Source organism: Bison bison, unplaced genomic scaffold (genome assembly GCF_000754665.1).
Source record: "Bison bison bison isolate TAMUID 2011002044 unplaced genomic scaffold, Bison_UMD1.0 scf7180017864303, whole genome shotgun sequence".
NCBI classification, from domain to species: Eukaryota; Metazoa; Chordata; class Mammalia; order Artiodactyla; family Bovidae; genus Bison; species Bison bison.
The window spans coordinates 3,164,107-3,177,791 of record NW_011494875.1 but is presented as its reverse complement, the minus strand read 5'-3'; the positions used below and the strand labels follow the sequence as shown (position 1 = coordinate 3,177,791).

General features: G+C 39.3%; 1 protein-coding gene across 5 annotated transcripts in view; it reads right to left on the bottom strand.

Moving 5' to 3' along the window:
• Positions 1 to 553: 553 nt before the first annotated feature.
• The window catches only part of UTRN (utrophin), a 558,671-nt gene continuing 545,539 nt past the window's right edge, over positions 554 to 13,685 (bottom strand). For 4 of the 5 annotated variants that reach the window (XM_010851494.1, XM_010851490.1, XM_010851492.1 and 1 more), the window contains 4 exons: positions 11,474 to 11,582; positions 9,903 to 10,001; positions 6,073 to 6,095; positions 554 to 2,566 (listed from right to left, as the gene is read on the bottom strand). In XM_010851494.1, coding sequence (XP_010849796.1) covers positions 2,558 to 2,566; positions 6,073 to 6,095; positions 9,903 to 10,001; positions 11,474 to 11,582 — 240 coding nt within the window. In that variant the 3' untranslated portion in view covers positions 554 to 2,557. The remainder of the gene's footprint in view (positions 2,567 to 6,072; positions 6,096 to 9,902; positions 10,002 to 11,473; positions 11,583 to 13,685) is intronic. The other variant, XM_010851491.1, reaches the window with a different exon arrangement.

Below are 13,685 nucleotides of genomic sequence, written 5' to 3'. Positions count from 1 at the left end.
TTCATTAGAATGGGTCAATTTTCTTTAACAAACTATAAATAAGGGGACTTTTCTATTTCATAGCTTTTACTTTCAGAATCAAGCAACATGATTCTCAGCACTCATTCCCATGGGGTAGCTTTGAAATGGATTAAACTTCTGCTAGAGTGGTAAAATCCAGTGCATATATAAAAAGCGCATTATTTAAGAGCTTGAAGCTGAAAGGGGATTTGAAAGAGTAAGTGACTAAATACCAATAGCATCTAAGATATTAAAACAAAAGCTAAATAGGTTTCACATATATATTTTTAACATCCAATATTATTTTTCCCTAACCTATCTGTAAAGAAAATTGAGAATTATGTATATATATATAAGAGAGAAGAGAGAAACACAGAGAAAGAGAAAGTGAGACAGTGAGAGTAAGAAAGAATGTATTAGGGCGTATGAGAGAAACTGCAGGAACACATGTAGATTATCAGGATATAGGCTGTCTTTCTATTTTATTTTCATAATCATACATTCAAAGTTCTAAGTCTATCAGTAAATACCACTGAAGAATATCAAAGTCACCTTGTGTTAAAATTACTTTTATTCAGGATGAAAAATACAACATGTAACCAGTTTAGATGACAGTCTATGATTAGTTCTTTACCACATATTTCAAAAGAACTACATACTTATTTCCCCTTGTTGTTACTGCAATATATTTCTTTATATTTACCGTTACTTAAAAGGTTACAATGTAGTGTTTTATGTAGCTTTTCCTTAATAGCAGATAGAGAACATGTTGCACACAATTACAGGCAGAAAAAAAATTAATACATAACTTTTCAAAGGAAGGACAAGGAAGACACCAAATCTACAACTTGTAGTTCAGAGTTCAGGGATTTTTTTTTCTTTAAATAGGTATTTTTACTGGGTATGATGTGATCTGATAGAAGCTCTAGATTTTTCAAACTGCAGTGGCATAAAGCTATTTCCAACGCGATGGATGAAGATGGATCTGAGGTAGAAAGGTGGTCATGGCTTTCCTCTTATATAAAACAATTTTCTTCTTCTCAAAATATCTTTACTGCAAATAGACACCCTTGCCCCCCAACCCACCCAACCTATTCTAAAGAATAGGAATTTCTAACTTGAAGCCTCCTTCTGGCCAGATCCCAGTTAAAGAGAACTCAAAGTTAAAATGTCCTGATGTTTTAAAGCACATATGCTTCAATCAAAACACATTATTTTTACTTTTTTTTTTTTTTTGGTTTCTTTACATTTGGTAAATGACATGGCATGTTTAAACTGAACCAAATAAATGTTAAATCAGGAGCTGAACCAAATACCTAACTGAATGCACTCAAAGGTATAAGCCAGGATTCCACCATCTAAGCATTAATTTCATTCTTCTACAGAAGCAGTGATACAGGCTTTTGATAAACATCGTTCCCAAATGCATTGGTCAAATGAAGGGTAAAATAACAAGCTATTCCTTCAAAAAGTAAAATGAGACATTCATTAAATTTGTGTCTGCTTTCAGAAGGAAAATAACCGGGGGTTTCAAGAATCATTGAGGGCTTGAATATATTAGAGACATAAACAACCATCAAAATTTCTTCAAAGGGAACTAAAGACAGCCATGGATTTTGGTATCACAATTAGGTACAGGTCGGCTGTGTACTGAATGATGAAAATCAAGACCTGGGAACTAGGAAAAGTTGGACCAAGTCTTGTTTCTGTGTCAAAATGAAAATATGCTTAAATGGGTAACCTTTGGTAAAATAATCTTTGAGATTATTATAATTCTGTCATACAGATTGGGACATGAAATAAATAAAGAAATCAACACCAACTTATATAGAGCAGGGAGATAAAAGACAAGGGGAAAAAAATCCCAATAGAAATGCCTGTTAGGCCCACAGGATTTTTATTGCGGTTATCCAAGTGGTCACTAAAGAAATAAGTGTATGATGTGAAGTAAAGTTAAATAGTATACACAGAGCTGTAGCCTAATCCATAAACATATAATATTTGATTGACATATATGAAGTTATTAATTTGGCCAAATCATGGAAACAAATAAAATCTATTTGGTCATGTGGCTGATGAATTATAAATAACCAAAACATAATGGTAAAAGAGTCAAAGAAACAAATGAAGTTATTGTACAAGGTTAATATGAAGGAATGTAAAAATGTAAAATTGTCTTCTAATTCTGATGCATTTGTTCACGGTTATTAAAAAGAAGGTCTCATATTAGAAACCCCCGACCCACTTTCCCAATACTGTATACAGTATACAAATCAGTGACAAATGTATTTCCATTTCCAAATACCATTCTGTTCATTAATTTACAGTTGCATAGAAAGGGAAGAAGAAAACAATAACATATGATTATTATAAAAACAAAATATCCTTTCCTCTTTGGATAGTCAGTGTTTTACTCCTTCAGTAGAACACACAGTCAGCACTCAACAGCATAATTCAAAGAGCCATGGAGCTTCTGATTAAATGGAACTTGACACTGGCATTTGCTGAAAAGGGCAACACTGTAAATCAAGAAATGTTGGTTGGCTAGATGAATACTTCACATTGCCTGTGGGAAGAGAAAATAGCACTGTCAGAACAACATTTACAGAAGGCATTACAGGTAGCAGAGACCTGTCAACTCTTAAAAAAATAAAAGTGCTTCTTTCAGCATAGACAAGCCCTCTTTTGCTACATTCAATGGGGATACTTTACTCCCACCTGACTTTTGTTCCTGGAATGAAGTCCTTTGCTTTCATCATAAAGTTTCATAGCCTGCTTTTCATCAACTCAGCTGATATAGAGGAAGTCTGGAAGACTTTTCTCTTGTCCAGGCTGGAAACCAAGTTAAAACTGAGATGATTTGTCTTTTCTTTTTTTTTTCCTGAGAGGTACTAATGTTGACTGAATTAGGTTGGTGTAAGCACTCTGTGTTCCTCTGAGGGTCTGTGGGAGGTCTTCTGCAGAATTGGTACCCTGGACAATTCCAGGGTACCAGCTGGATCCCAGCTGGGATCCAGACAATAAGAACTCAAGACAGGAATCACAGTCCAAGGGTGTGCGATGGTGCCAGTTAAAGGCTCAGCGCTAATGTACAGAGGCAAGGAAGGATAGAAATCCAGGTCACACTCAGAGGAGTGGCATCAACCTTTCAGAGGTCAAATGGTTGGGTCCATTATCATTAAAATCTATGTCATCAAACTCCTCTCTAAATGCATCTTTCACTGGCTTGCTCTAATGGATATCTACATCTCCCTAAAGGCACAGCTTCCTCCATAGAAAGAAAGGACTTCTTTACATAGGACTGTTTTTCATCTCTCACACTCCTCAGATACGGGATAGGTTCATATTGTGATTTTCAGGGCCTTTTCTCTCTCTCCTTCCTTAAAGTACCCAGCTTTGAATCTCTTGTCATCAAACCATACCACCCACTATGCAGCTCTAAGCTCATGTCCCCTTACCTCTTGAAGAAAAAATGGCTGTCATTCATTGGTTTTAAATGTTCATGATTTCAATACATAGATGGTTTTTCCAAACCTGTGGCCTCTTAGCTCCTTGAGTTCCACTCCTCCCAGAATCTGTCCTTCACCCTTTCTCAGCCTTCCACGCAAAGTCTCAAATCTGGATGACTGCCAACACCTGCATCCCTTCCAATATTTCAATTTCAATCATCCCCCTTTCTGACAACCCACCTGTATCTTTCCAGCTTACTTCCACTAGGACCCAAACTTCACTCATCCTTTGGTACTATGGCCTACAGATTTTCTGTCTCCCACAGCTATTGCATCCTCACTGTTCTTCCTACCAGACTTGGGTGCAAGCATTATCATCATTCCTCTGACTCTTCCTTTGAACTGTTGTACTCTCTTGGCCAAACAACTACTTCAACTTAAATGCAATAAATTTCAAGTTAAATGCAATACTTGGCCTACTCTGGTGCCTGTGCCCATGAACTTGAATGAGGCTGAAGGGCAACACATAGTCCTGCAGACAGGCCTCAAGTTAAATTCACAGGCAAGCAAGTGGTGGCCTTTAATGCTACCTGGCAGTCACTCTGTTTCCACATTCTCTCCTCAGCTCCAAGCAGCTACTGCACATCTTCCAGTCTGTCCTCACACCTCCAAGGCCTTCCCAGCCTCACTCTCTGCTGAAGCCCCTGCTTCTGATTCACTAAGACAACAGAACAATCACAAGATTTCTGCTCTCCGGGATGAGGTTCTTCCTTCTCACAGGCTCTCACACCACAGCCACTGATCTACTTCATATTCCCTTGTGTTCCCTCCAGTTACTAAAGATGAACCATTGGTGCTTCTCTTTAATATCTCAGTCTCTTGGGCCATTAAGGCAGTAGCACAATCAGAGGGTTCATGGTTTCAAAAAGATTCATAAACAGTGCATGAGGAAAAATGTTCTCCAAAGATTTACTGTGGTCTTGGGACACACTATTTCTAAGACTAGCTGATAAGGAAAATACTGAAAAACACATGGGCTATATCTGCCAACAGTTCTCAGCAAATTCTTAAATGAAAAATCAAAATCTTCTCCCCTCAGAATAACAAAAGCAGCTTTGTGTACTGCCCCAAGCATGGCTTTTAAGTCCATGTTCTGTGGTAGCTATCTGAAGTACATGTTTGGGAGAACCCTGTCAGCTAAACCTATCTGGGATAATTTTACATAGTACATAGAACTATTAAAGGCTTGAGTCTACTGAGCGACTTTCACTTTGGGCTTCCCTGGTAGCTCAACTGGTAAAGAATCCATGTGCAATGTGAAGACCCTGGTTTGCTTCCTGGGTCAGGAAGATCCCCTAGAGAAGGGAACAGCTACCCACTCCAGTATCCTGGCCTGGAAAACTCCATGGACTGTATAGTTCATGGGGTCACAAAGAGTTGGACACGACTGAGCGACTTTCACTAAAAAGCTGTTAGAACACAAAAGATCTGGCAATTGGGGCATCTGGAAAAACTGGCGTGGGAGGGTTCCCCTCCTCAGGCTGACAAACTGCTGTACCAAATCAACTAACATGTCAAGCAAGTTTCCTTATTTACATGGGGAATAAATCAACAGTGCTGTGCTGTGCTTGGTCACTTGTCATGTCCAACTCTTTGTGACCCCGTGGACTGTAGCCTGCCAGGCTCCTCTGTCCATGGGATTCTCCAGGCAAGAATACTGGAGTGGGTTGCTGTACCTTCCTCTAGGGGATCTCCCCAACCCAGGAATCAAGTTCATGTCTCCAGCATCTGCATGGCAGGCAGGTTCTTTATCCACTGAGCCACCCGGGAAGCCCACTAGGACCCCCTAAACCTTGTTTCCATTAGCTCATGGTATCAGAATGTGGAGAAGCAAACCTACAGGTCTGTCTCCTGACTACCTTCACAAGCATGTCACTGGTCTGTTATCAACTGCACACGTGGTTTCTCCAGCCTTGCAGAGCTCTTAAACTGCGGCTGTATGCAACATAGGCAGTAAGCAAGGGCACCAGTATAAAGACAAACACTGACTGCATAGTGTCAGAGCAGCATTTCACGTACTCTCATCAAGCACAGGATATGAAGTAAGTAAAGAGCAAAACAGGGAGAAATCATGTCCTAGGGCAGGGCTGGTAGGCATTGCGAGTGGGCTGTGCAGGAGGGTCCTGTCCACTAGCAGGAAGCCAAGGGATAAACTCCATATCATGGTTCTACCAAGAAATGAGAAGAAAGGGGTCTAACAGGAAAACATTCTGTCCCTAAATAAAAACAGAGCATGGTTCATGGACTCTGAATGCACATTTATAGCATAAAAGAATTTCAATTCTCTATTTTCATAAGGTGAAAATATAGCAAAAATCAAAAATAAACAGTAGGTAATTGCTTAAATATTTTATTTTTAAATAAAGAAAGGAAAAAAAAAATAAAAAAGCAAACCGGCCATCCTGTAAAGCATGTGGGATCTTAGTTCCCTGAACAGGGATCGAACCCTGACTCTGCAATGGAAGCACAGTCTTAACCACTGGATCACCAGGGAAGTCCCACTAATTGCTTACTCCAAGTTATAATCTGTAACACCTAAACCAGTCAACCCATGAACTCTTACCTGTGGCCTGCTGGGGAGATTTGCTGAAAGAGAAAACAAAAACAGTCAAGTGCAGGCATTTCTGTGGTTCTCCCTTATATGCATGCAAAAGTGTAAACTGCACCATTCCCAGCTGTTAAATGGATATTAATAAGAAAATAAGAAAGAGCTTTGGGGAAGTTTCTTTTTTTTTTTGGCCAGATGCTTCAACAGGGCTAGTTTCCCTACTTAGCTTTTCATATCCCATGTGCTTTAAGAAATAAAAATTCCACCAAAATATGCAAAAGATACGCCAGCTCTCTCAAATCAGTACATGCTAAAGCATTCAGTGAATAATTAGTTTTGCAAAAAAACCTCAAAATTTCCCACTGAAATCATGCCATATATTTGGTTTATGCATTAGAACAGAGAAAATTCTGTATATTCTCCTGAATAGTACAAATTCTGACCAAGAAGTCATTAAGGAAATGCCAGGGCCAGAGTCTTTAGTTTCTGCCACCCTTACCCCAAAGACCAGGAAGATGGTGGCAGTAGCCTAGTCCTCAGCACTCAGAAGTCTTGTAGGAACTTGGGTTAATCCTGTGCCTTCCATGGGCTAAGTTAAGAGCATGAGATAAGTTAGAATATGGTGCCTAATTTGCCTTTGCATCTGAGCAGCTCAGCTCCTCCTTGGTGGCAGAGGGCATGTGCAGTGAAGCTGATCCAGTACGACCTGAAAGGGCAGCCACTAGCACAGCTCTTCTCTAAGGCCTCTGAGGTTTCATCTCTCCCTTTCACTGTGACATCTCACAATTTCTGAACTGGTACTCAGCCCTGGGAGAGAGAGGCGCTCCACTGCTTATGATAGTAGCATCTGTTCTGGGTCATTAAAGATCGTCCCTAATCAAACAGCATGTGACTACTTTCATCATTCTATTTTTTTGTTTCCCCCTTTTTGAAGGGAAACAAACAAAAAAACAAAAAACCTGTGACCACACAGTAGGTGCTTCATGAGAAAAAGAGCAAGAAGTGGAAGCTTCTTATGATGCCCTGGAGGGAAAGTGTGCACCCCAGTAGTATTGGGGGGAATAATCAAGTCCTACCAATTGTGTAAGTTATATCAGGGAAAAAAGAGTGGACTTTCTTACACAGGGGAATTACACTTGCACAGAACTACACCCTCTTGAGGGAAAGCTTAGTTGCATGAGCATGAAGTATACCATAGGCAGAGTTAAGCTTCTCTTCTCAGTAACAAACAGCCGAATCCAAACAGAAATCAAATCTGTTTTGCTGCAAATCAACATTTTAACCCTGTAGCCTCTTATTAAATAAAGGCTACAAGTACCCTCTTAAACAAATCATAAAATACATATTTTAAAGAAATCAGGAAATCATTGTATTTTAGTAGGTCTTGAAGTTTTGATGAATGTCAATCAAGCTCAATAAATATAGGCAATTCACAGTAAGAATATGCCTGCAGATAAAAAAAATAATTTAAAAAGCATTTGTTAGTCTATTAGTGAAAATAATATTCAGCTTACTACTAGCATCTTGTATATTTGGATGACATAAAGAAAAAAACAACAACAAAATGATGTTACACTGAAAAAATTAGTTACGGCAGTCAGTGGAAATTTTAGTATATCAGTTAATAGGCAACACGATTACATTCCCTTCATTAACTCCTTGTCAGGAAGAGATGGAAATGCTTGCGTCTCTGCTCTGAAACTCAACATACATAATTAAAAGAAAACTTTAAAAGGCCATAATTCAAGGATGCTATCAGGACCAACTGGGACATTAATCCAAGATAGAGGAATTCTAAAGTGTTATGTGCAACAATATACAGACACAGCAAGAAAAAAAAGTCATGTTTAAGTAGACAATTCATACAATTAGGATTTAAGAATACAGTTTCATTTTAATTCCAAGAGTGCCAGGAGTGGAAATTCACTTGTGACCATGCTAATGTTTAATTCACAAAGGATCAAAAGTCAAGATTAACATGCAGATCAATTCACTGTATGCTGGTGACCAGCAGTTTTAAAGTTCTCATTAGTTACAGGGGATTGGCTTGGCATTGGGAGGATGCCAATCCGATTTGCTTTCAAAAACTCTCCAAAGATGGTCAGTAAGCTTTGGGAGTTTGTGATGGACAGGGAAGCCTGGCATGCTGCAGTCCATGGGGTCGCAAAGAGTCAGACATGACTGAGCGACTGAACTGAACTGAAGCTTTGGAGATGCAAAGGCTTATTAAAGTATTTGCTAGCTTGTACAGCTTAAAAGGGGCAACAAAGCAAAGGAATCCAACAGAACCTTCTAAGTACTATCTAGTACTATCAATTAAACCTTCCTTCCCAAAAGGAAAATTTTATCATTCATTCATTCACTCATTCAATCCAGAAATATATTGGGCACCAAATTTGCGGCAGGTGCTCATTTCTATTTTACATCCATTAAAAAAAAAAAAGTTGAATCAATCCAGGCAGAATTTAAAAGTATATGTCAATTTCATAAATAAATCAATTTATGTTTTTATTTTTATGAAAAGCTATCCCTATCTTGGGAGATTTTTATATTATCAAAGCATAAAGACTCTTTACTGTCATTTAAAGTGGTATTTTCTGAGGAGAGGATGGAAAGGGGTGTAATGACAGGCTGTTTTATATACTACATATATATGATGAATAATATATAATAGTGCTGTGCTGAGCTAAGTCACTTGAGTTGTGTCCAACCCTTTGCAACCCCATGGACCATAGCCTGCCAGACGCTTCTTTTCATGGGATTCTCCAGGCAAGAATCCTAGAGTGGGCTGCCATTTCTTATTCCAGGGAATCTTCCCAATCCAGGAATTGAACCTGAGTCTATTATGTCTCCTGCATTGGCACGTGGGTGGCTTCTTCACCACTAGCACCACCTGAGGTGTAGTACTAAAATCTTAGTGTAATGGCTGACTAGAGCTAATCACCCTAAAATTATAAATATAAATTTTTAAATAATATATTCTGATTTCTTTAAAATATTATTTAAAATATAATTGCAGCATTAAGTGGTGTGTATGTATGTACAGTAAGCTGTTTGTTTGAAACAACAGAAATGTTTTTGCTGACAGCTCAGTAGAAACTGCAAGATGCCAAGGTGCTGAAGACAAAATGTTTGGGGAAAAAAATCAATAAATAACAATCATACAGTTTCCTCTGGGATTTTTATTTGGTTATTTTCTGGCTCTTGGTTGTTCATATGGAGAATTCACAGGGTCATAATCTGCCATGCTTTAAATTGTTTGGCCTTTCTTACAGTGACTATTTTATTCCTCGAGAAAAGAACCCATGAACCTAAAAAAAATAATAAAAACAAAACAAAACCCACACCAAAACAAAAGATGGGGGGTGGGGTGTGAAATTGAAAATAATCCCTTTTTACATCTGAACTTGATGACATCAGAAGACAATATCTGAAGAAAAGAGAAGGAATGACTTAGAAAAAGCTATTTTCAGACTTTGTCTGGCATACCACAAAAAACACTCTTTTGGAGAAATACACCTTTCTTACTATGGCCTGCACTGAAGAGGATAATTTCTCCTTAAAGACAGGCTTGTTTTATGTGCCCCAGGTTGTCGATCACAGGGCAGATCAAAGGATCTCAAAGAGCAGGGTGGCACTGGCCCTCCACCCTGGGATGTGATGGCATCCAGGTTGGGCTTTGTTTGCCTTGCTGACATATGGAAAGCTTGATTTATCTTCAAATAATGTTCAGTCTCACTTCCAATATTGCTGTTATCTCACCAAAGAAGACAAAGGGCCTCACACAGGAAAAAAGAAATGGAAGGAAAAAGCATAGTAGCGGCATTACGATCTTTCATACTCACGGCAACAGGATGGAAACGTACTGTTGATCTGCTCCATGACCTCTGTGAGGTCCGTGCTGGTGTCATGAGGGGGTGCCAGCAGCTCCTCTGCCGCCATGCCTGCAGATACAAAGAACAACAGACGCTCTCAGATTAACGTCCGGTCTTCCACTAAAACCCAACTGTGGGGGAAAAATGCCAGTACTGGCCTCTAAACATCAGTGTGAAAATAGTCTCCTTGCAAAGAATACTTTTAGGGGAAAATTCCAAAATCATTTTTGCATTAATTTCTGGTAACAGAATTTTACATAATTAAAATGTATTAGATGTTTCTATAGAAAGAATTCAAGTGCCAGGGGAAAATTCACAAGTGAAAAATAAGTAATGGGGTCATATTATTTCTTAGTTAGAATTCCACTATTTTGCACAGCTATTTTAAAAATAACTCTATTTATTTTTGGCTGTGCTGGGTCTTCGTTACTGCATGTGGGCTTTTCTCTAGTTGCGGAGCACAGGCTCCAGGGCATTGCAAATTTCAGTAGTTGCAGCTCCCAGGCTCCAGAACACAGGTTCAATAGTTGTGGTGCAAGGGCTGATTAGTTTCTCTGTGGCATATGGGATCTTCCCAGACCAGGGATTGAACCTGTGTCTCCTGCATTGACAGGAGGATTATTTACCACTGAGCCACCAGGGAAGCCTATCAAGTATATTTTCATATGAGAAATATATTCCATCAATTTTTTCCTTCCTTCTTTATGGAGACTTCAGCATAGGCTAGCTTACACTGCTACAAAGTTAGAAGTATTTTATAAGATACTTTCTATTTTGATGTTTATTTAGTCTATCATCAATAGCAAAATAATTCTCTTATTTAACAATTTAAAATAATTTCACTATTTTAGGTTTTCCTCTGATACATGCAGCAAAAGGATTCCCATTATCAAATTATTTTGGTTCAAGTATGGGGTTCTCAGTAGGATTTTAGAGCTTAATTTCATCAATAACAAAATGTCATTCCAGAATTCCTGGTTGACAGAGCCCATCCTCGCAGCAGTGACAGGTCCCCATTGTGACCAAGGACAGGCTAGGTGGGACTTCAGCCTCAGATGGGGGTGGCTGAGGCAGAAATGTCTCGGGGAACTAGGACGGAGAAAGCAGAATACTGAGTCCCCAGCCCTGGGCAGAGAAAACTATATTTGGTGTGATATTCTTTAGTCGTTTATTCTGAATGTGTACAACTATGAAATTTCAGAGACAGAAGTTTATTGAAAAGAAAAATCATTCCTAAGGCAAAGAACAAAATAAACTGTTGCTCATCCCAAAAGGAAGGAGCTCCTTCTCCTCTCTCATCAAAATTCGATTCACTACTACACCTTACACAAACATGTGCATTATAGTTTATTACTCTAAAATGCTTGCTTTTTTCAGTATTGTTAAAATGGCTTTATACTCAGCTGAGATGAAAGAGAATACGAATTCCCTTATGCTTAAGGCCGGCATGTGCAAGAATGTTATTTAAAATGAAAAGTGCACAAATGGAAAAGCCCAGGGTACACCAGGGGAGAGAGTAGCCGAGTCTTGCGGACACAGACCTGCCTGGTGGAACTGCGGGCCCGGGTCTGGATCCAGCGAGTAGTTCAGTGCCGACTGCTGAGGGGAAGCCCAAGGGGAGACGCCATTGATTTGCGAATCAGATTCAGGCTGAAATCACATTCAGAGGTTAAAATTGAAGAGATTCAAAAAGTGATTAAAGAAAACATTTCTGTTTCTAACTTCCCCTCCCCAACTATGGATAATTAAATCACATAACATCCTTCACCCTCAGTCATTTTCAAATACGCTTTAACGTCAGTTGGTGGACTCACTAGTGTTCAGCTGAGGACCAAATGGTCCTTCCCTTTGGATCTGAGACCTTTGAAGAAATCACTTGGTTATTTGGCAGGATTTACCTATCAATGTCAGGGTCATTCCCTCAATTGTTCTATTACTTTTACGTCAACCAAGCGATTTTGGAAACATGTTTCATTCATCTTTAAAATTAACACTGCTTCCCATTCAGTAAATTTATCTAATTTAAAAATTATGCTAATTTTTTAACTTAAATCAATATTTAAGAGCAATATTGGAGAGTGGTAAAGGGTATGATAGAGTGCCTGATGAACTATGGACGGAGGTTCATGAAATTGTACAGGAGACAGGGATCAAGACCATCCCCATGGAAAAGAAATGCAAAAAAGCAAAATGGCAGTCTGAGGAGGCCTTACAAATAGCTGTGAAAAAAAGAGAAGTGAAAAGCAAAGGAGAAAAGGAAAGATATAAGTATCTGAATGCAGAGTTTCAAAGAATAGCAAGGAGAGATAATAAAGCCTTCCTCAGCGACCAATGCAAAGAAACAGAGGAAAACAACAGAATGGGAAAGACTAGAGATCTCTTCAAGAAAATCAGAGATACCAAGGGAGCATTTCAAGCAAAGATGGGCTCAATAAATGACAGAAATGGTATGGACCTAACAGAAGCAGAAGATATTAAGAAGAGATGGAAATAATATACAGAAGAACTGTACAAAAAAGATCTTCATGACCAAAATAATCACGATGGTGTGATCACTGACCCAGAGCCAGACATCCTGGAATGTGAAGTCAAGTGGCCTTAGAAAGCATCACTATGAACAAAGCTAGTGGAGGTGATGGAATTCCAGTTGAGCTATTTCAAATCCTGAAAGATGATGCTGTGAAAGTGTTGCACTCAATATGCCAGCAAATGTGGAAAACTCAGCAGTGGCCACAGGACTGGAAAAGGTCAGTTTTCATTCCAATCCCAAAGAAAGGCAATGCCCAGGAATGCTCAAACTACCGCACAATTGCACTCATCTCACACGCTAGTAAAGTCATGCTCAAAATTCTCCAAACCAGGCTTCAGCAACACGTGAACTGCGAACTTCCAGATGTTCAAGCTGGTTTTAGAAAAGGCAGAGGAACCAGAGATCGAATTGCCAACATCCGCTGGATCATCAAAAAAGCAAGAGTTCCAGAAAAACATCTATTTCTGCTTTATTGACTATGCCAAAGCCTTTGACTGTGTGGATCACAATAAACTGTGGAAAATTCTGAAAGAGATGGGAATACCAAACCACCTGACCTGCCTCTTGAGAAACCTGTATGCAAAAGGCTGTATATTGTCACTCTGCTTATTTAACTTATATGCAGAGTACATCATGAGAAATGCTGGGCTGGAAGAAGCTGGAATCAAGATTGCCGGGAGAAATATCAATAACCTCAGATATGCAGATGACACCACCCTTATGGCAGAAAGTGAAGAGGAACTCAAAAGCCTCTTGATGAAAGTGAAAGTGGAGAGTGAAAAAGTTGGCTTAAACCTCAACATTCAGAAAACGAAGATCATGGCATCCGGTCCCACCACCTCATGGGAAATAGATGGGGAAACAGTGGAAACAGTGTCAGACTTTATTTTGGGGGGCTCCAAAATCACTACAGATGGTGACTGCAGCCATGAAATTAGAAGACGCTTACTCCTTGGAAGGAAAGTTATAACCAACCTCGATAGCATATTCAAAAGCAGAGACATTACTTTGCCAACAAAGGTTCGTCTAGTCAAGGCTATGGTTTTTTCCAGTAGTCATGTATGGATGTGAGAGTTGGACTGTGAAGAAAGCTGAGCACTGAAGAATTGATGCTTTTGAACTGTGATGTTAGAGAAGACTCTTGAGAGTCCCTTGGACTGCAAGGAGATCCAACCAGTCCATTCTGAAGGAGATCAGCCCTGGGATTTCTTTGGAAGGAATGA